General features: G+C 41.3%; 2 protein-coding genes across 8 annotated transcripts in view; both read left to right on the top strand.

The window, feature by feature from the left end:
* Positions 1-27455, top strand: part of GPBP1 (GC-rich promoter binding protein 1) — an 88345-nt gene that overhangs the window by 9991 nt on the left and 50899 nt on the right. The window lies entirely within an intron of this gene.
* Positions 14315-15113, top strand: LOC104657083 (60S ribosomal protein L7a). The gene is given in 2 exon segments (XM_010356831.2): positions 14315-15051; positions 15053-15113. Coding segments are annotated over 2 exon segments (783 nt in total). The 5' UTR covers positions 14315-14329.

Genomic DNA, 27455 nt, shown 5'->3' with positions numbered 1-27455 from the left:
GTCTCAGTACTTTAGGAGGCTGAGACTGGGGAATCCTTTTATGCTGGAAGTTCAAGACCAGCCTGGGCAACATACTAAAGTGCTTATTCTCCAAACAATTTAAATCAAGTGGGCATGGTGGCATACCTTAGCTACTTGAGAGAAAAAAATAAAAATTTTTTTTTTCTTTCATGGTTTGTGCTTTTGTGTCCTAAGAAATCATTGCCTAACCCAAGGTCATAGGGTTTTCTCCCATCTTGTAGAAGTTTTGTAATTTTGTTCTTAACGTTTTAGGTCTTTGATTCATTTTGAATTTTTTGCATGTGGTGTGATTAAAAAAATGTTCAATTTTTGGGGGGTGGGGTACACAGGATCTTGCTCTGTAGCCCAGGCTAGAGTGCAGTGGTGTAATTACAGCTCCCTGCAACCTTGACTTCCTGGACTGAAACAATCCTCCTGCCTCAACCTTCTGAGTAGTTGAGACTACAGGTGTGTGCCACCACACCTGGCTAATTTTTAAATTTTTTTGTGGAAACAGAGTCGCACTGTGTTGCCCAGACTGGTCTCAAATTCCTGGACTCATGGGATCCTCCTGCATTGGCCTCCCAAAGTATTGGAATTACAGGCGAGAGCTACTGTGACCACCCCCCATTTTTTTCCATATAAATGTCCAGTTGTGCAAGTTTCATTTGTTGAAAAGATTTTGTTTCCCATTGAATCACCTTGAAATTTCTATGATGAAAATCAAATTATGTGTGTCTATTTCTGGACTCATTGAGAGGGAGATGTGTGTGTGTGTGTGTATGTATGATGCTAATTCCATGGAATACTAGTCCATAAATAAAATAGTATTTGATTTTTCTTTCTGCTTTAACATTGGATATCTTACATTTTTAAAAATCTTTTATAGGAAATTTGGAGTAATAAGGAAATTGTTTTTGTGGGTGTGTGAAGTAAAACCTGTTGCAAAATAATGACATCTTGAATTCGTGTATCAATCTTCTTTTAAGTGGCTTGAAATGTTAGGTATGTAATTCATACTTGAGCATACTTAGAAAATGACAGCACTTCTATACTGGAAATAAGAAAGTAGAATGTAAAAGTGTCAACTTATTTATTATAATATATTATCTCAACAGTGGATTTGGGACTCTTCTCTCCGAGTGCTAATTATGTGCTGGAGATTTCCTTTGCCTCAGGAAATGTTTGAATGCCTATGGTATCGTTGGTGCTGGGATTTTCTAGTGAACAAGGCAAAAATGTAAGATTCCTCTGTCCGTGTAGTTTGCTGTGAAGTTCTGTGAATACAGGATAAAAACAGTCCTTGAATTTGAATTATGGTTTCATGCCATCTGTTACATTATATAATAGCTATGTGATATTGACCAACATAGTCTTTGTGACTTAATTCTTGCTGTATAAAATAGTGCCTCCCAGAGTTGTTGCTATTAAAGTCAATGAAAAAATGAATGCTAAATGCTTTGAAATTGTAAAATATAGACAATGGTGGTGTGGCTGGTCACAGGTGGTAGTGGTTGAAGACTGTATGATCAACCAGGAGGGAGAGATTGTGAATTGGAGGACATAGGTAAGTATACATTGAAGGGACAGAAGAAGCAGAAACCAGATACACACATATATACACACAACACAGATTTATATATATATATATATATATCTGTGAACATATAATGTATTTGTGTATATGTAACGTGTATATATGACATTTAAAATTATTGAGGCTGGGCTCGGTGGCTCACGCCTGTAATCTCAGCACTTTGGGAGGCTGAGGCAGGTGGATCACTTGAGCTCAGGAGTTTGAAACCAGCCTGGTCAACATAGTGAAACCCCGTCTCTACCAAAAAGTACAAAAATTAGCCTGGCATGATTGTGCATGTCTGTAGTCCCAGCTACTCAGGAGGCTAAGGTGAGAGATCTTAGGAAGGTTCGCATGAACTCAGGAAGTAGACGTTGCAGTGAGCTGAGATTGCACCACTGCTCCAGCCTGGGCGACAGAGCAAGACTCTGTCTCAAAAAAAAAAAAAAAAAAAATCGTTGAAGCACATGCATTCCACTCTTGGGATAATATTTGTGTAATTTGTGATACGATATCATAGCTTTAAAAGGTATATTTATGCAAATGATCCCAAGTTTAAATTTCCAGTTCAGATCTTCTCCCCGTATTCTAGGCTTATAACTTAACTGCCACCTTGACTTCTCTACATGTCAAGTTTAACGTTCAAAGCTACACTCAGGCTGGACATGGAGGCACATTCCTGTAATCCAAGCACTTTGGAAAGCTGAGGCAGGTGGATGGCTTGGGAGTTTGAGACTAGCCTGGGCAGCATGGCAAAATTCTGTCTCTACTAAAAGAAATACAGAAATTAGCCGGGCATGGTGGTGGGTGCTTGTAATCCCAGCTACTCGGGAGGCTGAGGCATGAGAATCGCTTAAACACGGCAGGCGGAGGTTGTAGTGAGCCAAGATTGTGGCACTGCACTCCAGCCTGGGCGACAGAGCGAGACTCCGTCTCAAAAAATAAAAGGCAAAAACTGCAGTCTTACTTCCTAGCCTCATACTCTCTCTATTTCTCGTTTCAGTATGGCTCCACCAGCTACCTATTTATTCAAGCTAAAATAATTTGTTATATGAGATTTTTGTTTACTAGATTCAAGACTGGCTTTGGATTTGCTATTAGCCTTTTTTTTTTCCCTGAGACAAGGTCTTGCTCTGTCACCCAGGCTAGAGTGTGGTCCATGATTACAGCTCACTGCAGCCTTGACCTCCTGGGCTCAAGCAGTCTTCCCGCCTCAGCCTTCCGAGTAGCTGGGACTACAGGTGTGTACCCCATCTCTGGCTAATTTTTGTATTTTTTGGTAGAGATAGGGTTTTGCCATGTTGCCTAGACTGGTCTCGAACCCTGGAGTTCAAGTGATCTGCCCACCTTGGCCTCCCCAAGTGCTGGGGTTACAGATGTGAGCCATTGTGCCTGGCTGGTCTTAGCTGTTTTTTCTTTTTTTCTTTTCTTTTTTTTTTTTTTGTGACATTCTCACTTTGTCACCCAGGCTGGAGTGCAATGGCACGACCTTGGCTTACTGAAACCTCTGCCTTGGTTCAAGTGATTCTTGTACCTCAACCTCCCAAGTAGCTGGAATTACAGGCACTTGCTGTCATGACCAGCTAATTCAGCTAATTTTTGTATTTTTAGCAGAGGTGGGTTTCGCCATGTTGGCCAGGCTGGTCTTGAACTCTAGACCTCAAGTGATCTGCCTGCTTCTGCTGTCCAAAGTGCTTGAATTACATGTGTGAGCCGCTGCGCCCAGCCTTGCTCTTAGCTTTTTGAAGGGACTGCCTCATCTCATCAAGATTTGTTTACTGTGACCCTTGCCTTTAAAAATTTCCCCAATTTTGAACTGTTGAGTCAGAAGGCTTGAAACCTAGGTAATTTTTGCTCTCAGGTTCAAAGAAACAAAATACATTTATCTTTAGGGTTTTTTTTTATTTGTTTGAGACCGAGTGTCTCTCTGTCACCAGCCTGGAGTGCAGTAGTGTGATCTCGGCTCACTGCATCCTCCGGGTCCTGAGTTCAAGCGATTGAGCAGGTGCACACCACCACACCCAGCTAATTTTTGTATTTTTAGTAGAGACGGGGTTTCACCGTGTTGGCCAGGATGGTCTCAATCTCTTGACCTCGCGATCTGCCCGCCTCTGCCTCCCAAAGTGCTGGGATTACGGGCGTGAGCCACCACACCAGCCTATCTAGGTTTTAAGGAGTGGCTTTGAAATTTAAGCAGAATTTAAGACTTCTCATTTTCAGAAATCAGGCCATGATAGTTCATTTGTAGTGTGTCTTTATTTGAGGAGAAAACTAATGCAGATAAATATCCACAGAACTTTAATTATTTTTGTCATTACAAAGTTTACCTGTGTGATCTTGTTTTCGTTCTATGTAAGAAAAGCATGTTATAGATCCCTTGCAAGGACCTTGTTTACTAAAGCTCTTAGAAGGATGCTAAACTTGAGGCTGTTAAGGTGAGTATCCTCAGGAGAGTGATGAAATTGTTTCTGGAACACTGGCTTGAAAACTACTTGAAAAATGCACTCATCTGAGCAGAGTTCCTTAATTTTTTTCTTTTAACTTGACTGGTAGTTTCACATTTTTTACATGAATTATTCTTGTGTTTCTGGTTGAAATGAGTTCCTTTTGTAAGGACAAATGGAAATGGTGAAAAGTGAATGAGAATGTTTTCACTTTGGTCCTTCCTGTTCAGTACTTCTGAGTACTTAATTTGCTAAGAGGACAGTAGTCTGGCGATAGCGCTAGATTGCAGTGGTAGCTCAAACTGCTCATCTTTTACTTGTCTAGGTGATCAACATCTGTATTTTGTACTTTTTGATATAGCAGTAGTAAGACAGTGCCTGAGTGAAACTTAAAATTTAGGAGTTGCCTGGGCGTGGTGGCTCACGCCTATAATCCCAGCACTTTGGGAGGTTGAGGTAGGTGGATCACGTAAGGTCGGGAGTTCAAGACCAGCTTGACCACCATGGAGAAGCTCCATCTCTACTAAAAATACAAAATTAGCCCAGCGTGATGGTGAATGCCTGTAAGCCCAGCTACTCAGGAGGCTGAGGCGGGAGAATCGCTTCAACCCGGGAGGCAGAGGTTGCGGTGAGCTGAGATCACGCCATAGCACTCCAGTCTGGGCAACAAGAGCGAAACTCCGTTTCAAAAAAAAAAAAAAAAAAAGGAGTTACTTATGTCTATTGTGAAGGCTAATGTTTTGTATTAGGTAAGATCTCTGCTTGATGTATCCTGTTACTTATAGTATGTATGCGTATCCAGAGTGATTAATTCAGCTACTACTGTCTAGTACTATGACCTTGGGAACTTTAAAATGGACTTCTCATCTATATAAACACTTATTTTTCTTGTTTTGAAAAGAAGGTAATACCAGCCTCCTGGGGATGGGATGAGGACTAAATGAGGTGGATTCTAAAGAAACTGCTGGCCAGGCACGGTGACTCATGCCTGTAGTCCCAGCATTTTGGGAGGTCAAGGCGGGTGGATCCCCTAAGGTCAGGAGTTCAAGACCAGCCTGGCCAACATGGTGAAACTCTGTCTCGACTAAAAATACAAAAATTAGCTGGGCTTGGTGGAGGGTGCCTGTAATCCCAGATACTCAGGAGGCTGAGGCAGGAGAATTGCTTGAACTGGGGGGCTGAGGTTGCAGTGAGCTGAGATCAAGCCATTGTGCTCTAGCCTGGGTGACAAGAGTGAAACTCCGCCTCAAAAAGAAACTGCCTAGGCCGAGTGCCGTGGCTCACTCTGTAATCCAGCACTTTGGGAGGTCGAGGTAGGAGATCACTTGAGTTCAGGAATTTGAGACCAGCTTGGGCAACATGGTGAAACCCCATCTCCACAAAAAAATACAAAAACTACCTGGGCATGGTGACTTGCACCTGTAGTCCCACCTATTTGGGGGGCTGAGGTGGGAAGATCGCTTGAGCCCAGGAGGTGGAGGTTGCAGTGAGCCAAGATCATGCCACTGCACTCAAGCCTGGGCAATAGAGTGAGACCCTGTCTCGAAAAAGTATATATATGAAAAGTATTCTTTGTTAGTGCTATCTGGTTCATAGGGTTAGGCTCATTTAAAAAATTAATTTGTTGGAACTTGTTTCCTGTTCTTGGGATGATCGGTCTTCAGCCTAACTCAGTTTCGGAAAAAAAAAAAAAAAATGGATTAAGAGTTTAAGGACTTAAAAAAAAAAAAAGAAGTTTATTCAGGAAACAGTAAAATTGAGTCAGACTAAAAAAGATTTAAAATTGTTTTGAATTTATGCACACAAATTACAAAAGGTGTACCACAAGAGGTTTAGTGGAAAGTCACCCCTTGAATCCTGTTTCTCAGCAGTTTCCCTCTGGGGAAACCGCTGTTAGTTTCTTACGTATTTTAGAGATGTGTATAAAACCACATTCTTTTGCTTTCTAATACAAGGAGTAGCATCATGTCTACCCTGCTGTGCAGTCTTTTTTTACTTAATGAACTTAGAACATTATTCCATATTAATATGTGTAAAGTTACCTCATTCTTTTTATTGGCTGCATGGTAATATAACTAGACCTCTATTAATGTACATTAGGCTGTTTCTTGTTTTTGTTTCTTTTTTGCTATTATGAGTAGCACTAGTGAATAGTTCTCGTAAATATAAGGCAAATTCCTGTAAGTGGATTTCTGAGTGTAATTTGGGATAATGCCCAGTTCTTCTTATAAGTGTACCAATGTAAATTTCTAGTGTTAATGAAGTGTATCAGACTTTTTTCTTTGGCATTTTTGCCTTGTGTAAAATATATATATATATTTCTGCTTATGGATACATAATAGTTATACATATTTAAGGAGCTCATGATATTTTGGTATATACAGTGTGTAATGATCAAATCAAGGTAGTGGGAATACCACTTCAAGCATTCGTAATTTTTTGTCTTAGGAACATTCCAACTCCATTTTAGTTATTTTGAAATATATAATTATTGTTAACTGTGGTTGCCCTGTTGTGCTACCAAATACTGGATCTTACTCCTCCTATTTTTGTACCCACTAACCATCCGCTCTTTATCTCCCCAACCTTCCCACTCCCCAGCCTCTAGTAACCATCATTCTCCTTTATCTCTGTGAGTTCATTTTAACCTCCCACATAAGAGAATGTGACAGTATTTGTTTTTCTGTTATTTCATTTAACATGCTATCCTCTGGTTCCATCCTTGTTGCAAACGACGGGATTTTGTTCTTTTTTTATGGCTGAATAATATTCCATAGCCATGTACATACCATGTTTTCTATATCCATTCATTCGTTGATTGACAGTAAGGTTGATTCCGTATCTTGGCTGTTGTGAATATTACTGCAGTAAACATAGGAATACAGATACCTTTTCCATATACTGATTTCCTTTCTTTTGGATACATCCCCAGCAGTGGGCTTGCTGGATCATATGGTACTTCTGGTTTTAGGTTTTTGAGGATGGGTTTTTTTTTTTTTTTTTTTTGCAATGAGAATAAAAATTTTCCATGTATAAGATTAGTTTCTTTGAACTTTGTTTATATCCTTCGCTGATTTTTCTATTGAGTTCTTTTTTCTTTTTGAGACAGAGTTTATTGCCCAGGCTGGAGTGCAGTGGCACAATCACAGCTCACTGCAGCTTTGACCTCCCGGGCTCAAGTGATCCTCCCATGTCAGCCTCTTAAGTAGCTGGGACTACAGGCACATGCCACCATGCCTGTATATTTTGTGGAGATGGGGTCTTCCTGTGTTGCCCAGGCTGGTCTCCAATTCCTGGGCGTAAATGGTCTTTCTGCCTTGACTTGCCAAAGTGTACCACGTCTGACCTAGAAATTTTATTCTTAACATTTTGTTTAATTATTTACTTTCTAATTCTAGGAAGTTGATTAGCCTGAAACATGCAAATTATAAAGCCTATTTTGTTGTAGTTACCGAAGTTACAGTTTTGAAACTGATTTCTGTACCATAATGTAGATGAAAAAACATTGGAGTAAGATGTATTTGCTTGTATTTGAAGCTCATTAGGAGCTAGCTGTGGTGACTTAGGGACAACCTCTTTAAGCCCAAAAGTTTTTTATTTGTGAAATGAATATTAAAATAAGTTTTTCGGTTGGGTACAGTGGCTCATGAGGACCTGTAATCCCAACACTTGGGGTGGCCGAGGCGGGCGAATCACCTGAAGTCAGGAGTTCGTGACCCTCCGGGCCAATGTGGTGAAACCCCGTCTCTACTAAAAATACAAAAATTAGCTGGGTGTGGTGGCGTGCACCTGTAGTCCCAGCTACTTGGGAAGCTGAGGCAGAAGAGTCTCTTGAACTGGAGAGGTGGAGGTTGTAGTGAGCTGAGATTGCGCCACTGCACTACAGCCTGGGTGACAGAGTGAAACTCTATCTCCTAACCCCATCTCTACTAAAAAAATACAAAAAACTAGCCGGGCGAGGTGGCGGGCGCCTGTAGTCCCAGCTACTCGGGAGGCTGAGGCAGGAGAATGGCATAAACCTGGGAGGCGGAGCTTGCAGTGAGCTGAGATCCGGCCACTGCACTCCAGCCCAGGCAACAGAGCAAGACTCCGTCTCCAAAAAAAAAAAAAAAAAAAAAAATTTTTTTTTTTTTTTTTTTGCAGTGGTTGAGATACGTAAAAGTCAGTATGATATCTGCACATAGTCTCTCAGTATTTCCTTTTCCTTCTATATGATGGTTACTTTTTGTCAGTGTTTTCTATCTCTGCCTAGTTACTTTCAGTTTTTAAAGTCAAGATTTGTTTTTTTATTTTCTTAATATTTTGTAGAGCCAAGGGCTAGATTCTATTTGCCCAGGCTGGTCTGGAACTCCTGGCCTCAAGAGATCCTCCCGTCTTGACTTCCCCAGAAGTGCTGAGATTACAGGTGTAAGCCACCATGTGTGGCCTCAGAGTCAAGACTTCTTTAGACTGTTATTTACTTATGTGGAGTTTCAACACAAAGTAACCAGATATGAAATTAATTTGTTATCAAATTCATAGTAGAGAAATTTAGTCTGGTGGATTTCACATTTGGTAATTTCAGGATAAGCATTACCTTAGTGCACCTTTGTTTTCCACTTATTTTGTGTTGTATAGCATTAGATGCTATAAATGGCAAATAACCACTGAACAAATTTGCTTTCATGGTGCTAGAAGGACTAGGATTTAAATAAAATTGTCATAATCTTTTTATTTATTTATTTTTATTTTTGGAGACAAGGTCTTGCTCTGTTGCCCACGCTGGAGTGGTACAGTGGAACAATCAGGGCTCACTGCAACCTCGACTTGCTGGGCTCAAGCCATTGTCCTGCCTCAGCCCCCCCCCCCCGCAAGTAACTGGGACCACAGGTGTGTGCCACCAAGCCTGGCTAATTGTTTTGAATTTTATTTTATATATTTTTTTGAGACGGAATCTTGCTGTGTTGCCCATGCTGGAGTGCAGTGGCACGATATTGGCTCACTGCAACCTCTGCCTCCTGGGTTCATCCAGTTCTCCTGCCTCAGCTTCCCAAGTAGCTGGGATTACAGGTGTGCACCACCACACCTGGCTAATTTTTTTTATTTTTAGTAGAGATGGGATTTCACCCGTTGGCTAGGCTGGTCTCGAACTCCAGGCCTCAAGTGATTCACCCGCCTCAGCCTCCCACAGTGCTGGGATATAGGCGTGAACCACCACATCTGGCCTGTTTTGAATTTTAGTAGAGATGGGGTTTCTTTGTGTTGCCCGGGCTGATCTTAAATTCCTGACCTCGAGTGATCCTCCTGCCTGGCCATCACGCCTAGCCCATTTTTTTTTTTAAGTAATTTATATAGTAGTTTACAGTTTACAAGACTTTCCTACATATTCTCCTCCTCCATTTGAGGAGAAGAATCGTTATAGAACCTTTATTTCCATGCTCAGAGCAGGAACTCTCGTGAAGCTTCCCTAGGAAGTCCCTAGGCTTCCCAGAATTGTAAAAGAAAATCTTTTGCTTCTTTTTTTTTTTATATAAAACAAATATGTTTATTTATTTATTATTATTATTTTTAATTATACTTTAAGTTCTAGGGTACATGTGCATAACGTGCAGGTTTGTTACATATGTATACTTGTGCCATGTTGGTGTGCTGCACCCATCAACTCGTCAGCACCCATCAATTCGTCATTTATATCAGGTATAACTCCCAATGCACTCCCTCCCCCCTTCCCCCACCATGATAGGCCCCAATGTGTGATGTTCCCCTTCCCGAGTCCAAGTGATGTCATTGTTCAGTTCCCACCTATGAGTGAGAACATGTGGTGTTTGGTTTTCTGTTCTTGTGATAGTTTGCTAAGAATGATGGTTTCCAGCTGCATCCATGTCCCTACAAAGGATGCAAACTCATCCTTTTTTATGGCTGCATAGTATTCCATGGTGTATATGTGCCACATTTTCTTAATCCAGTCTGTCACAGATGGACATTTGGGTTGATTCCAAGTCTTTGCTATTGTGAATAGTGCCGCAATAAACATACTTGTGCATGTGTCTTTATAGCAGCATGATTTATAATCCTTTGGGTATATACCCAGTAGTGGGATGGCTGGGTCATGCGGTACATCTAGTTCTAGATCCTTGAGGAATTGCCATACTGTTTTCCATAATGGTTGAACTAGTTTACAATCCCACCAACAGTGTAAAAGTGTTCCTATTTCTCCACATCCTCTCCAGCACCTGTTGTTTCCTTTTTAATGATTGCCATTCTAACTGGTGTGAGATGGTATCTCATTGTGGTTTTGATTTGCATTTCTCTGATGGCGAGTGATGATGAGCATTTTTTCATGTGTCTGTTGGCTGTATGAATTGTCCTCTTTTGAGAAATGTCTGTTCATATCCTTAACAGCATGGTACTGGTACCAAAACAGAGATATAGACCAATGGAACAGAACAGAGTCCTCAGAAATAATACCACACATCTACAGCCATCTGATCTTTGACAAACCTGAGAGAAACAAGAAATGGGGAAAGGATTCCCTATTTAATAAATGGTGCTGGGAAAATTGGCTAGCCATAAGTAGAAAGCTGAAACTGGATCCTTTCCTTACTCCTTATACGAAAATTAATTCAAGATGGATTAGAGACTTAAATGTTAGACCTAATACCATAAAAAGCCTAGAAGAAAACCTAGGTAGTACCATTCAGGACATAGGCATGGGCAAGGACTTCATGTCTAAAACACCAAAAGCAACGGCAACAAAAGCCAAAATTGACAAACGGGATCTCATTAAACTAAAGAGCTTCTACACAGCTAAAGAAACTACCATCAGAGTGAACAGGCAACCTACAGAATGGGAGAAAATTTTTGCAATCTACCCATCTGACAAAGGGCTGATATCCAGAACCTACAAAGAATTCTTTTTTTTTTGACAGTCTCGCTCTGTCGCTCATGCTGGAGTGCAGTGGCGCGATCTCAGCTCACTGCAACCTCCACCTCCTGGTTTAAGCAGTTCTCCTGCCTCGGCCTCCCAAGTAACTGGGATTACAGTCTCTCGCCACCATGCCCAGCTAAGTTTTTGTATTTTTAGTAGAGATGGGGTTTTGCCATGTTGGCCAGGCTGGTCTAGAACTCCTGACCTCAGGTGATCCACCCATGTCAGCCTCTCAAAGTGCTGGGATTACAGGCGTGAGCCATCATGCCCGGCCTGGTTCAGTTTTTTTTGCTTTAAAAATTTTTTTGCTTAATGTCTCATTTTTTTCTTCATTTGCAGGCAGGTATTGTTTTCTTTCTAGAAGTTGTTCTTTGTCCTTGGTTCTGAAAAATTCATTTATCTTGCTAGTTATTTCTTAAATTCTTTGTTTCTTTTTTGTTCATAGTTTTTTTTAATGATCTCTTTCATTTGCTACTTTGCTTAAAATGTTTGATGATTATCAGTGCATGTTTAAGAATGAGGCAATAAAAAGTTGTTTGAGAGTTAATGTGTATGTTAGCAGTGCTTATTGAACAGCTGTCAATGTTGTAGGACCCTGAAAAGCCAAATATCTTTTGGTGCCAGAACCCATATTAGCTCCTTATTTGTGTTTGAGAGAATCTACCTTTCCTTTTTGTTTCGGTGTCATCGTTATGTTATTGTGTTTGCTTATATTCATGTAGACAATTGTGCGTTCAGGTTTTTCAGCTACTTCTTTTCAGTCCCATTTCCCCCTCTGCCCTCCTTTGTATCTGCAGTTTTGTAATCCTAAATCATTTCAGCATTCTAGGGAGCAAATCAGCTTCCTACTGTATTCTACCTTCCACATGTCTTCTAGGCCTTGGCTTTCATTGTCTTGTTTCATCAATTATTATGCTTGCATTTATGTCATTCCAAAAATTTCATGAAGTGGCTCATGGCCTTTTCGTTATCATAGTTTTATTCCTTTATTATTCTTTAACTCCTTTGTTCTTTTTTGCCTTTTAAATAGGATCTTTGAAGTCACGATGCCATCATGAATTTGAAATCCTGTTGTATTTGTAATGGATACAATTGAACAGAATAAACAAGTTCAGTATCTTGTGTAAATTGAGTATTTTTATATTTCTGTTATGGTAGTGATTATCATAGTTTTCTTAGTTTTCTGTTGTTCTTTATAAATATTTATTAGGCCGGGCGTGGTCACGCCTGTATTCTCAGCACTTTGGGAGGCTGAGACAGGCAGATTGCTTGAGGTCAGGAGTTCGAGACCAGCCTGGCCAACATGGTGCAACCTTGTCTCTATTAAAAATACAAATATTAGCCAGGCATGGTGGCACATGCCTATAATCCAGCTACTTGGGAGGCTGAGGCAGGAGAATTGCTTGAACCTGGGAGGCGGAGGTTGCAGCCTGGGTGACAGAGTGAGACTGTCTCTAAATAAATGTTTATTAGTAATTATTTAACTTTTTGGTACTCCAAATGTCATTTGCTTCACATTTTGTTTTTTTCCAGTTATGAATATATTGTTTGGCTTTGCAGTTGCAATAATTTTGTGCTTAAAATTATTTGTTTCTTCAGGTAATAGGCGTCTGTTAAACAGGAAAAATCTTACTATATCTCATGATAAAGTGGGATTTAATATGAATTAATCATGATTTGGACTCCAATAAATATTTCTCAAATAAAATAAAAGAGTACATTTACAATGGCAGGGTACGCTTAGTACAGTTCTTTTCTGTGTTCTTTCAGAATACTGTATCAGTTCCACAATATTTATGTTCTTTTAACATACAAAATACTTGTATGTAATCACACTCCTGTGAAGTAAAACTAGTGATATTCCTGTTTGGTAGATACAACAAAAGTCAGCAGTGTCATAGTATTTAGTTTCTATTTTTTATAGTTTTTAACTTATAGTTTTATATTACTAATATTAGAACTAGGGCTAGACGTTGGGATATATGAACATTAGGGATGGGTGGAACCTGATGAGACTGAGGAGGAGTAGCCATAGGAATACAGGGGAAACCAGTAATGTGGTGTATTGGGTTAGCCCTGGAAAGGAAGGTGGCTGAAGGAGATAAGAATTGAAAGGTGACTCTTCCCCTTCCTTTTACAAGTTACTATGAGATTTATTTTCTGAAAGCATACTTCCAGACATGTAATTGTCACTTTAAAACTTGCTTTTAATACTTCCCTTACCTGCTGAAGTTCTGATTTCTCATACTGCTGTGTGCTGTTCAAGACCCCCTACCGTCCCCATACTACTTGAATTTAGATATACCTGGAATATATTAAGTGGTGTTTGGTCGACTAGACCTGGTGATTCCAGATATATTTGTAACAGAATTTTTTTTTTTTTTTGGAACTCTTGACTTCAAGTGATTTACCCACCGCAAAGTGCTGGGATTACAGGCGTGAGCCACTGCTCCCAGCCCTTACTTGAAATTCTTAAAGTGACTTTATTGCCTTGCCTCCACCTCACCCCGCTTCCTTCCCTTTCCTTCCTCTCCTTCCTTTTCTTTCTTTCGTTTTAGAATTATGCTGCTGGCCAAGGCATGGATGCAGGCAGGGAGAAACGGATAAATTCCATGTTCTTTCTATGTTAGTGCTTGAGAAGGTAATTTCATTTTCTGCGTAATTAAAACAAAATAGAAAGCATTGTAGTGTTTGTGTCTTGAGTAAATAAGTTTTTTTTTTTTTAAGACAGAGTATCATACTGTCTCCCAGACTGGAGTGCAGTGGCATAATCTGTGCTCACTGCCACCTCTGCCTCCTGGGTTCAAGTGATTCTCCTGCCTCAGCCTCCCGAGTAGCTGGGATTACAGGCATGCGCCACCATGACTGGCTAATTTTTTGTATCTTTAGTAGAGATGGGGTTTCACCAAGTTGGCCAGGCTGGCCTTGAACTCCTGACCTTGTGATTCGCCTATCTCGGCCTCCCAAAGTGCTGAGATTACAGGCGTGAGCCACTGCGCCTGGCCTGAAAACTTTAAATAACAAAACCTACCTTTGTATTTTAAGATATGGTACATTAGCAACTCCTTGGTAATTATTGATTCTAGTGTATGAACCCTGTTTTTGCCTGGCTAATTTTTGTATTTTTAGTAGAGACGGGGTTTCACCATCTTGGCCAGGCTGGTCTCGAACTCCTGATCTCGGGTAATCTTCCCTCCTCGGCTTCCCAAAGTGCTGGGATTACAGGTATGAGCCACTGCGCTTGGCCGTGAACCTTATTTTTTAAAAAGTTAAATTCTGTATCTCAGGCTCGCGATCCTTCTGCCTCAGCCTCCTGAGAAACTGGGACTACAAGTGTGTGCTACCATGTGCAGCTAATTTTTTCCCAGTAAAGAAAGACTTTAGCTCCTCCTGCCACCCAACATGCCGAAAGGAAAGAAGGTGGCTCCGGCCCCTGCTGTCGTGAAAAAGCAGGAGGCCAAGAAAGTGGTGAATCCCCTGTTTGAGAAGAGACCTAAGAATTTTGGCATTGGACAGGACATCCAGCCCAAAAGATACCTCACCCGCTTTGTGAAATGGCCTCGCTATATCAGGTTGCAGCGGCAGAGAGCCATCCTCTATAAGCGGCTGAAAGTGCCTCCTGCTATTAACCAGTTCACCCAGGCCCTGGACCGCCAAACAGCTACTCAGCTGCTTAAGCTGCCCCACAAGTACAGACCAGAGACAAAGCAAGAGAAGAAGCAGAGGCTGTTGGCCCGGGCCGAGAAGAAAGCTGCTGGCAAAGGGGATGTCCCCACTAAGAGACCACCTGTCCTTCGAGCAGAGGTTAACACCGTCACCACCTTGGTGGAGAACAAGAAAGCTCAGCTGGTAGTGATTGCACACGACGTGGATCCCATCGAGCTGGTTGTCTTCTTGCCTGCCCTGTGTCGTAAAATGGGGGTCCCTTACTGCATTATCAAGGGGAAGGCCAGACTGGGCCGTCTAGTCCACAGGAAGACCTGCACCACTGTCGCCTTCACACAGGTGAACTCGGAAGACAAAGGCGCTTTGGCTAAGCTGGTGGAAGCTATCAGGACCAATTACAACGACAGATACGATGAGATCCGCTGTCACTGGGGCGGCAATGTCCTGGGTCCCAAGTCTGGCTCATATCGCCAAGCTCGAAAAGGCAAAGGCTAAAGAACTTGCCACTAAGCAGGGTTAAATGTACACTGTTGAGCTTTCTGTACATAAAAATAATTAAAATACAAATTTTTCTTCAAAAAAAAAAAAAAAAGAAAGACTTTAATTGTTGCGTTGCTGCCCATGCCACGTGGGAGATGGAGTTATTACTCAAATCGATCTCCTAATTTAAAAAAATTTTTAGTAGAGATGGTGTTTCACTGTGTCACCCAGGCTGGTCTTGAACTTCTAAGTGCTGGGATTACAAACATGAGCCACTGCATCTGGCCAGATAGTTCTTTTTGATAATACCATAGTCATGTAGCCTTATTTTTGTCCATGTTGGACTAAGCCATCTCTAGGATTTTACATAGTTTAGCAGTGTTTTTTAATATAAATTGCTTAAGAAACACCTAGGGTAGCCGACACCTAAGGTAGCCGCTTGCTGTAAGGTTATTTTACTTGACAGTAAACGTTCTTTTTTATATTAAAACACATGGATATTGTAGTGCAATGCAGACATTTCATTAACTTGTTAAACAGGTCTTGAAGACAGGTTATTTGGTTACTTTCTGAAAAATGTCTTAGGAGAATGGGTTTGTTAACATTCAATAATTGCTGTGGGAAAGTTAGAGAGCGATACTGTAGTGAAAAAGTGGGGTTTTGAGGCAGGGGGACCTGGGTTCACATTGCCTAGCTTCTGTCATTTATTGGCTCTTGTAGCCTACGGGCAAATTACTTAAATCTTTTATAATTCTGCCTTTTTTTTCATTTAAGTTAATCTGACTTTTTTTTTTTGAGATGGAGTCTCACTTGGTTGCTTAGACTGGGATGTAGTGGAGCAATCATTGCTCACTGTAGCCTTGACTTCCCAGGCTCAGGTAATCTTGCCACCTCAGCCTCCGTAGTAGCTGGGACTACTGGTACATGCCACTACGCTTGGCTAGTTTTTGTAGAGGCGAGGTTTCACCATGTTGACCAGGCTGGTCTCAGACTCCTGGGCCCAAGCAGTTGGTCTGCCTTGGCCTCCCAAAGGGCTAGGATTGTAGGCGTGAACCGCTGGGCCTGGCTCCAGCTTTGTTTTTGTTTTTATTTTTTGAGTTGGAGTTTCACTCTTGTCACCAGGCTGGAGTGCAAATGGCCTGATCTTGGCTCACTGCAACCTTCACCTCCCAGGTTGAAGTGATTCACCTGCCTCAGCGTCCTGAGTATAGCTGGGGTTATAGGCGCATGCCACCATGCTTGGCTAATTTTTGTATTTTTAGTAGAGATGGGGTTTCACCATGTTGGCCAGGCTGGTCTCGAACTCCTGACCTGCAGTGATCAGCCTCCTCGGCCTCCCAAAGTGCTGGGATTGCAGGCGTAAGCCACCATACCCAGCAGCATATTTTTTTTAAAAAAGCTTATCTATCATTTGAACACTTGAAGTGATGACACTTTTTGGTAAATATTTCAGAGAAAAAATTGCTTGTGTCTACACTTCTAAGAGGATTTGAGGCAGCAACCTTGTATTAGTTATTTGTTAATGCTATTAGATTGTAAGCTGTTAGAGGCAGGACTGCCCTCTCTTATGCCTCGTATCTTCCAGTGCTTAGGCCATATTGCTCATATTATTAATAGCTGTTCAATAAATGAGTTGATTTAAATTAAATTTTGTCCCCAAATTAAAACTTACCAATCTTTAAAACAAAAAAGGATTCCATAGGCTGTTAGAATAAATTTCAGTGATTACTCAGTTGGTTTCAGTTTGTGAGGAAAGAGGAGCTCAGTAAGTAGAAATTTGTTTACCTTATGGAGAGTGAAGCTTATTTTCTTGTGGTAGTGAAGTTTATATGAAAGTTCTTTGTAAGTTTTCAAGTTCAATTATATTTTGTGTGTTGCATCTTTAGTGTGTCTCAAAAATTGAGAATTAAAAGCATCTTGTTTCCAGAATATAATGCTTTTTTCACCTTATTTTTTTTTTTAGGAGGCTGAACGCACCATCTTTATGTATATGTATGTACTTAAATACATGTATAGCAATTTTCATATGGAATAATTTAACAAATAGAATAATTTTTATAACTTCCTGTTTTGATTTTTATGATAAAAATGCAAGTAAAGCATAGAAAGGGTCTGGCGCCGTGGCTCACACCTGTACTCCTCGTACTTTGGGAGGCTGAGGCGGGCAGATCACTTGAGGGCAGAAGTTCGAGACCAGCCTGGGCAACATGGCAAAACCTTGTCTTTACTAAAAATACAAAAAAAAAAAAAAAAAAAATTATCCAGGCCCACGTGGTGGTACACACCTGTAATCCCAACAACCCAGGAGGGGGATGTTGCAGTGACCCAAGATTGTACCGCTGTACTCCAGCCTGGGTGACAGAGCAAGATTCTGTCTCAACAACAACAACAAAAAAGAAAAAGCATAGAAAGGTGCTGACAGCTTAAGAGGTAAACTGAAGAGGATGGAGTCTAACAAATTTCAGATAAGAGGAACATTAAAATGGAAGTTTTCAAATGTTGGGACTTTCTAATAACCCAGATTTCTTAAAAATTTATGAATGCAGTTTCATGTTTCAGATCATCTGATCTGATCTGTAAACAGATAGCTTGATAACAGATAAGACATTGGATACTTCTTTCAGGACCAAACATCTAAAAAATAGGGAAGCAGTAATTTTTGCTACCTGTAGAGGCCACGTTCCTTAGGTGTTTTCTTCTGTGAGTAGTAGGGCATTTACCATCCTTATCTGATGACCCGTAACTCTTAGTATTTATTTAAAAGAGTTCTGTGCAATGCTTAAGTACCATTGAATCAGAATCAACAAGGGAAGTCTGTAGATGACTGTGTTTGCAGTAGATGTCTACTAAATATAAATAATAATATAAATAAAAATATAAATAATAAAATTTCGTTATGTTAAAACCGAAGCAAACAGCTCAGTGGAATAAAAAAGTCATAGTTTTTTAAAGTTAAAACCATGACTCAAAAATAGAATAAACATGTTTTGCACTTTTTTTTTTTTTTTGGTCTGTCTGGCTCTGTCGCCCAGGCTGGAGTACAGTGGTTTTTTTTTTTTTTTGAGACGGAGTCTCGCTCTGTCGCCCAGGCTGGAGTGCAGTGGCCGGATCTCAGCTCACTGCAAGCTCCGCCTCCCGGGTTCACGCCATTCTCCTGCCTCAGCCTCCCTGGTAGCTGGGACCACAGACGCCCGCCACCTTGCCCGGCTAGTTTTTTTGTATTTTTTAGTAGAGACGGGGTTTCACCGTGTTAGCCAGGATGGTCTCGATCTCCCGACCTCGTGATCCGCCCGTCTCGGCCTCCCGAAGTGCTGGGATTACAGGCTTGAGCCACCGCGCCCGGCCTGAATACAGTGGTTTAATCTTGGCTCACTGCAACTTACACTTCCCAGGCCCAAACCATCCATCCTCCCGCCTCAGCCTCCTGAGTAGCTGGGACAACAGGCCTGCACCACCACACCTGGCTAATTTCTGTATTTTTTTGGTAGAGATCAGATTTTGCCACGTTGACCAGGCTGGTCTCACACTCCTGGGCTCCGGCGATCCCCCGACCTGGGCCTCCCAAAGTGCTGGGATTGTAGACATGAGCTACTTTGCCTGACTTGATTGGTTTTTAAAAATTATTTTCCTTGAATTTAAACCTGACACTTTTGAAAATTTTGGGGCAGTTATATTAGTATGTCTCTCAGGTTTGGCTTTTCTTATGTTTAGATTCAGGTTATTTGGTCTAGAATATTACAGCAGTAAGTGGCGCTTGTTCAGGCACACAATATCAGTTTGTTCTGTCACTGATGTTGATGTGTCAATTAAGGGCGCATTTGCCAGGCTATTTCACTGCAAAGCTGCAGTTAATTTTTTTGGGGGATGAGGTACTTAGAAATTATAGAATAACCTGTTTCCTAAATTTACATACGTTTATTTGTATTTGTTGGACTTACGATTTTTAAATTTATTCAAGAGATTATAATATAGTACTCTGCTTATTTTTATTAAAGTAAAAATAACATCACATAAAGTTAATCATTTAAAGTATACAGTTCATTGGCATTTAGTACATTCATAGTGTTTTCAAACCCCCACCTCTGTAAAGTTCCGGAATGTTTTCATCAACCCGAAGGAGAACTGTCTCTAAGCAGTCACCCCCATTCCACCCTCCCAACAGTCTCTGGTAACACTAATCTGCTTTTTGCCTCTATGAATTTACCTGTTGTGGATACTTCTTATGACTTGAGGCATACAACGTGATCTTTTGTGTCTGGCTTCTCTTTGTTTTTGACGTTTATACTCAGCATGTATTAGTAATTCATTCCTTTTTATCGTTACGATTTCATTGTATATGCCACATTTTGTTCATTTGTCTATTGATGGACATTTGGGGTGTTTCTTCCTTTTGGCTACTGTGAATAGTGCTGTTTTGAACACTGGTGTACAAGATTTTGAGCACCCTTTTTCAGTTCTTCTGTATATATACCTAGTAATGGTATTGCTAAGTCATGTGGTAATTGTGTGTTTGACTTTTTAAGGAATTGCCAAACTTTCACAGTTGTTGAACCCCTTTTACCTTCACGCCAACAATATACAGGGGTTCTAGTTTTTCCACGTCTTTGCTAACATTTATTTTCTGTTTTTTTCTTTTTTTGAGTATAGCCATTCTAGTGGGAGCAAAGTAGTATTTCATTGTGGTTTTGGTTTGCATTTCCCTAATAACATTCGGTATATTTTATGTGCTTATTGGTCATTTGGTCATTTGTTTATCTTGGGAAAATATTCAAGTGCTTTGCCCATTTTTATTTTGTTATTTATTTTATTTATTTATTTTTTGAGACAGGATCTTGTTGTGCTACCCAGGCTATAGTGCACTGGCACTATCTGGCACTGTCAGGCACTATCAAGGCTCACTATCAAGGCTCACTGTAGTCCTCACCTCCTGGTCACAGGCAGTCCTCCCACCTCAGCCTCTTGAGTGGCTGGGAATACAGGTGTGTCCCACCATACCTGGCTAAGTTTTAAAAAATTTTTTGTAGAGATGAGGACTCTGTTGCCCAGGTTAGTCTCAAACTCCTGGGTCAAGTGATCCTCCTGCCTTGGCTTCCCAAAGTGCTGGGATTACAGGCACAAGCCACTGCGTTTGGTCCTTTGTACATTTTAAAATTGAGTTGTCTTTTTGTTGTTGAGTTGGAAGAATTCTTTATATATTCTGGATACTAGAACTTACTAGATATGAGGTGCATATATTTTCTTCTATTCTGTCAGTTGTCTTTTTACTTTATAGATAATATTCTTTGCACATTTTTAAATTTTCATGAAGTTCAGTTTTTTTGTTTTTTAATTGTTACTCTTGGTTTTGGTGTCATATTTAAGAATTCATTGCTAAATCCAAGGTCAGGAAGCTTTCTCTCCCTGTTTTCTTCTAAGAGTTTTATAGTTTCTGCTTTTATATTTAGGTGTTTGATTTATTTTATTTTATTTATTTTTGAGACAGAGTCTTGCTCTGTTGCCCAGGCTGGAGTGTAGTGGTGCGATCCCAGCTCACTGCAGCCTCCGCCTCCCGGGTTCAAGCTGTTGTCCTGCCTCAGCCTCCCAAGGAGCTGGGATTACAGGCACCTACCACTGTGCCATGTTGGATTTTGCCGTGGGTTGGCCAGGCTGGTCTTGAACTCCTGACCTCAAGCGATCCACTTGCTTTGGCCTCCCAAAGTGCTGGGATTACAGACGTGAGCTACTGCACCCAGCTGAGTTTATTTTTGTATGTGGTTTGGGTAGGGGGGGTCCAGTGGCTATTTAGTTGTCCCAGTCTGTTTTGAAAAGACAGTTCCGTATTGAATGATCTTAGCACTCTTGTTGAAAATAACTTGGGTATAGATGTGTGGGCTTATTTTTGGTTTATATGTCTTTTCTTAGGCCGTAGTACACTGCTTTGATCACTATGGCCAAGGTGGGAGGATTTCTTGATTCCAGGAGTTGGATACCAACCTGGGCAACATAGTGAGACCCCATCTCTATGAAAAATATTTTTAAAATTAGTTGGGTGTGTTGGGGCATGCCTATATTCCGAGCCACTTGGGAGGCTGAGGTGGTAGGGTTGTTTGCACCCAGGCTGTGGAGGCTGCATTGAGTCATGGTAGTGCCACTGTACTCCAGCCTGGGTGATAGAGTGAGACTTCGTCTCAAAAAATAAATAATCAAAATGGGCAAAGGACTTGAATATTTTTCCTAAGAAGATCTACAAATGGCCAGCTCACTATTACTTTGCAGTAAGTTTCGAAATAGGGAAGTGTGAGTTCTGTAACTTTATTCTTTTTTTGCATTGTTTTTGGATGTTTAGGGCCCCTTGCACTTCCAAAGGAAATTGAGAATGGCCTTTTCTATTTCTGCACGAAAGAGTGTGTTGGATTTTTTCTTTTTTGAAATAGTGATACTTATGGAAAAGTTCTCTTATCCCCCTTGCAGGGCATGTGATGGGGGTGTGGCTTGCTTCTTTGGCACCCCGCTGCTCAAATCTCTAGGGAGAGCATGCAGACAGGGCAGGCTGTGGGACTCCGACCCCACTACAGCACCTAGGGGTGAACGTTTACAGTTCCTGAAGCCTCAGTGGGCATGTGTTACAGGGTGCCCTTTCAGTCTAGCCATCCGTAGGCGGCTTGTATTAGCTCAGTTAGATGCCCTGCTTTATCGCAAGGTCAGAGGGCTTTCTTGCCTTGGTGTATGGGAAGAATCGAATGACACGTGGGCTTGGAGAACGAGTGCAAGGTTTTATTGAGTGGAAGTTTTCAGCAGATGGATGGGAAGCCAGGAGGGAGATGGAGTGGAAGGGTGGTTTTCCCCTGGAGTCCTGCAGCTCAGCGACCTGGGCTCTCCTCTGACCACACCTGTCAAACTCAGCGAAACTTCGCTCCCTTCCACTGGTCGATGGCCTGCCAGCCTGCTCTCTGTCAGTGTGATCTTCCACCGGCGTGTGGTCTTCCACCAACATGTGGTCTTCCACTGGCATGCTCCCCTCAACATCCAGCTGTTTGTGTGTTCTTCCACCGATATGTCTCTCTTAATGACGTCCAGCCACTTGTGTGTCTACCTACTAGTCTCTGAGGGTTTTATAGGCATACGATGGGGGTGTGACTGGCAGAGTGGTCTTGGGAAATGCAGCATTTGGGCAGGAAAACAGAAATGCCGTGGGCATAGACCCGGGGATGGAGCCCTAGCAAGGGACCATGCCCTTCTCTTTCCAGCACTTGTCTGCCCACTTCCATATCAATGTGGTCTTACTCTTTCTCGGGGGCGGGGTGGGGGGGGGCGGTGGTGAAGCCCTAGCCAGGGATCTCATGGAGGTGGAGCCCTAGCCAGGGACCATGCCCTTTTCTTCCCAGCACTTCCTTTCCTCCTTCCGTATCAATAGGGTCTCACTTTGTCGCTCAGGCTGGAGTGCAGTGGTGTGATCTTGGCTCACTGCATCCTCTGCTTCCCGAGCTCAAGCGATCCTTCCGCCTCATTGTCTGAAGTAGCTGGGACCACAGGTACGAGCCGCCATGCCTGACTGATTTTTTTATTTGTGGTAGAGACGGGGTTTGCTTGTTGCCCAGGCTGGTTCTGAGCCACTGAGCTCAAGCAGTCTGCTCCCCTTGTCCTCCCAAAGTGCTGGGATTATAGGCGTGAACCACTGTGCCTGGCTGAGTGTTGGAATTTTAATAGACATTGTGTTGAATCTGTAGATGATGATTGGGTAGTATTGCTATCTTAACAATGTTAAGTTTCCCATTCCTCAGGGCTGTCTGTCTGTCTTGTCTTTTTCTTTTTTTTTTTTTTTGTTGAGACGCAGAGTCTCGCCCGGTCGTCCAGGCTGGAGTGCAGTGGTGTGATCTCGGCTCACTGTAATCTCCGCCTCCTGGGTTCTAGCGATTCTCCTACGTCAGCCTTCTAAGTAACTGGGATTACAGGCGCCTGCGTCCACACCCAGCTCATTTTTTTGTTTGTTGGTTTTTTTAGTAGAGACGGGGTTTCACCATGTTGGTCAGCCTTGTCTCAAACTCCTGATCTCACGTGACCCACCTGCCTCAGCCTCCCAAAGTGCTGGGATTACAGGCTTGAGCCACTGTGCTCGGCCAGGAATGTCTTTCTGTTTAGGTCTTTTAACATTTCTTTCAGCATTGTCTTAATAGTTTTTGGTGTACAAGTGTTACATTTTCTTCATTATGTTTATTTATTATAGGTATTTTATGCTTTTGGATTTTACTGCGAATTGAGTTTTCTTAATTTCTTTTTTGGATTGTTAATAGTGTATATACACACAGCTGTTTTTGTGTGTTGGTCTTGTATCTTGCAGAGTTTCTGAATTTAGTTAGCTCTAATACATATTTTTTTGGACTGTTTAGAATTTATATAAGATCATGTAATGTGTGAATAGGAATAATTTTACTTCTTCCTTCCCAATTTGGATGCTTTTAAAAAAATATGACACTGTCTCACTATGTTCCCCAGGCTGCAGTGTAGTGTTTTTCACAGGTGCCATTATAGCACTCCACAGCCTCGAACTGCGAGTTTCTCCCGTCCCAGGCTCCCAAGTATCTGGGATTAAAGGTGCTTTGCACTGTGCTGGCTCAGGATGCCTTTCATTTCTTTTCTTGCCTAGTTGCTATGGTTAGAATGTCTACTACAGTGTTGAATAGAGCTTGTGAAAGCAGGGCATTCTTGTCTTGTTCCTGATATTAAGGGGAAAGCTTTCAGTCTTTCACAGTTGAGGATGCTTTGCTGTGGGTTTTTTTTTTAATAGAAGCTGTTTATCAGGTTGAGCAAGTTTCCTTCTTGTTTCTAGTTTGTTGAGTATTTTTATAATTAAAGGGTGCTAGATTTTGTCAAATGCTTTTTCTGCATCAATTAAGATGATAATTTGGTATTTTTCTTTCATGTTATTAGTGTGGTGTATTATTGATTGATTTTTGTATGTTGAGTCACTCTTACATTCCTGGGAAAATACTATTTTGTACGGTGTTTGATCTTTTTTATATGCTGCTAGATTTGGTTTACTGGTATTTTGTTGAGGATTTTTATTCTGTACTCTGGTTTTAGTTAGAATTCCTTAGCTATTGGTTGATTTTGGGTGTTTTTGATGGTCTTTGTGATTTTAAAGCTTAAAGTTTTCTGAAATCATTTTAAAGACTAAGTTTGTTATTCTGACGGAATCAATTTGAGTAAGTTTTTCTTTGAAAACGGCACAAATTTGGTAGGGTCAGAAATAAAACATAACAAAAAAGAGAAAAAGTTTCATCTATTTGTGTATTTTTTGCCAAAATGTATTATTTTTCAGTCTGAAGAATAATCTTTTTTTAAAAATTAAAAAAAGGCATGTGCACTTAAAGATGTACACTTAGGTTTTATTTTTTTCAGAACCAGCTTTCTCCTGGGGAAATTTGTATTCTCCATGGATGTCTTGAATAAATGGTAAATTTAGTGACAGAGAAAAAAAAATTAGGGTTTTCATACTAGCAGTATTTGTGTATCTTTTTTTTTTTTTTTTGAGACGGAGTCTCGCTCTGTAGCCCAGGCTGGAGTGCAGTGGCGCAATCTGGGTTCACTGCAAGCTCCGCCTCCCAGGTTCACTCCATTCTCCTGCCTCTGCCGCCTGAGTAGCTGGGACTACAGGCGCCCACCACCACGCCCGGCTAATTTTTTTGTATTTTTAGTAGAGATGGGGTTTCACCATGTTAACCAGGATGGTCTTGATCTCCTGACCTCGTGATCCGCCCGTCTCGGCCTCCCAGAGTGCTGGGATTACAGGCGGGATCTATCGCGCCAGGCCTGTTTGTGTATCTTAAACTCTCTATGCCCTCATGGGACCTTCAGATATAACAGAATCCAGTAGATTTCTTAAAAAATATTTTTTTCTTAAGCCAATCAAATTTACTAGTGTGGGGCCAGTGGAAGATTTCTAATGAGTTGTGGAATGCTGACTCCTGGGTTGTTAGTAGGACTGTTGATTTGCCTTTTGTGGGGGGGGAGGGTAGTTGTCTTCTGTATGTACCTGGTTATTGTGTATGTGTAAAGGAAATACTTAATACATAAGCATTTTAGTTGGTCTATTTCTAAAGTTGTTTGTATTAGTTTACCATGGCTGCCATTAGTTTACTAGGGCATACCACAGATTGGGTGGCTTAAACAACAGAAAATTATTTTCTCAGTTTTGGGAGTTCTAAGTTCAGGATAGAGGCATCAGCAGAGGGTTGGTTGCTTCTGAGACCTCTCTCCTTGGTTTGCAAATGACTGTCTGCTTGCTGCCTCTTCACGTGGTCCTTTTATCTCTGCATGTGTCCAAATTTCTTATAAGGGCACAGTCTGGTGGGAATAGAACCCACTCTAATTGCCTCATTTGCAGTTAGTCACTTCTTTAAAGACCTTATCTTCAAATATTGCTACATTTGAGGTATTGGGGGCTATGACTTCAGCATATGTCTTGTTGGTTGGGGGGACACAGTTCAACCCATAACATACACAGGGAAAGGAAGATGAGACAAAATCAGATGGCACAATGCAGTTAAGATGAGTGGTGTGGAACTTGTGAAACTTTAACCTTTATATACTTGTGTAACTGCCATAACAATACTGTTTTTTGTTTTTTTTTTAAATCTTTTTTCAGAACATGAGTTAACGTCTTTTTTTTAAGATAGGATCTTCTCTGTCACCTGGGCTGAAGTACCGTGGCATGATCATAGCTCACTGCAGCCTCAAACTTCTGGTCTCAAGCAATCCTCTTCCCTCAGGCTCCCTAGTAGCTGGAACTACAGTCATAGACCACCACACTCAGCTATTTTTAAAATTTTTTTGTAGAGACAGGAGTCTTACCATGTTGCCTAGGCTGGCCTCAAACTCCTGGGCTCAAGGAATCCTCCCACTTCACCTCCCAGAGTGCTGGGATTACAGGCGTGAGCCTCCGCACCAGGCCCATACTTTAAGAACTAGATTTAAATTAAAGTTAATATAAAGACATTGCAGAAATGAATAGGTGATTTTAGTGGTTTGCCTCTAGGGATTTTTTTTTTTTTTTTTTTTTTGGGGGGGTGACGGAGTTTCCTCCTTGCCCAGGCTAGAGTGCAGTGGCGTAATTTCAGCTCATTGCAACCTCCACCCCCTGGGTTCAAGCAATTTTCCTGCCTCAGCCTCTCGACTAGCTGGGATTACAGGCGTGCACCACCACGCCCGGCTAATTTTGTATTTTTAGTAGAGACGAGGTTTCTCCGTGTTGGTCAGGCTGGTCTCAAACTCCCAACCTCAGGTGATCTGCCCACCTCGGCCTCCCAAAGTGCTGGGATTACAGGCGTGAGCCATTGTGCTCGGCCATTACATAACTTTTTACCATTTTGTATGGATATGCCTTTTTGAAAAATTATCAATTTTAATTTTTTTTTTTTTTTTTTTTTGAGATAGTCTTGCTCTGTCATCCAGGCTAGAGGGCAGTGGCGTGATCTCAGCTCTCTGCAACCTCCGCCTCCCAGGTTCAAGCGATTTTCCTGCCTCTGCCTCCTGAGAACCTGGAATTACAGGTGCCCACCACCGTGCCCTGCTAATTTTTGTTCTTTTAGTAGAGACGAGGTTTCACCATTTTGACCAGGCTGGTCTCGAACTCCTGACCTTGTGATTCACGCACCTCAGCCTCCCAAAGTGTTGGGATTATAGGCGTGAGCCCTGCCAGTTTTTGGTTCAGTTCTCTGAAGTTTCTTATGAATTTTTATTTGGTACAAGCTTTTCATTCCCACTGAGTTACTGAAACTACAATTTTAAGAGTTTTCAACAGAGTTGTTGGAAAAGTATGTATCACAAAGCACCGTTTAGCATTTAACTTCATGTTAAAAGATAAAAATCTTTTATAAATTTTAAAACACGTTAGTTTTCATTGTTATTCCACAAGACTTTGAAATTTAATGCAGATAGAAATAAATAGGACTCTGAATACCTGGATTTTTGGGATGTGCAGTATATTTTGGTTAGACATAGTCTCAAAACCTGTATTTTGTTTCATGAGTGTTTTATTGGAATTCCTCTTAAGGTTTTCAAGTTGTATCAGAGTTTTTCTCCCTCAGCCAATATGAGCATTTAAACATTTTCACTTACATTGTCAGTTTTAACTAGTTGTATTTGCTTTTTATATCTGGTTACTCTTAACCTTTCTTTTCTTTTCTTTTGTGACAGTTTTGCTTTTGTTGCACAGGCTGGAGTGCAGTGACTGTCTCGGCTCACTGCAATCTCTATCTCCTGGGTTCAAGCAATTCTCTTGCCTCAGCCTCCTGAGCAGCTGAGATTACAGGCGCACGCCACCACACCCAGCTAATTTTTTTTGTATTTTTGGTAGAGACAGGTTTCTCTATGCTGGCCAGGCTGGTCTTGAACTCCTGACCTC

The sequence above is a fragment of the Rhinopithecus roxellana genome, chromosome 3 (genome assembly GCF_007565055.1).
Source record: "Rhinopithecus roxellana isolate Shanxi Qingling chromosome 3, ASM756505v1, whole genome shotgun sequence".
Classification (NCBI taxonomy): Eukaryota; Metazoa; Chordata; class Mammalia; order Primates; family Cercopithecidae; genus Rhinopithecus; species Rhinopithecus roxellana.
The sequence above is the reverse complement of the archived record's forward strand: the minus strand, read 5'-3'. Positions and strand labels throughout refer to the sequence as shown.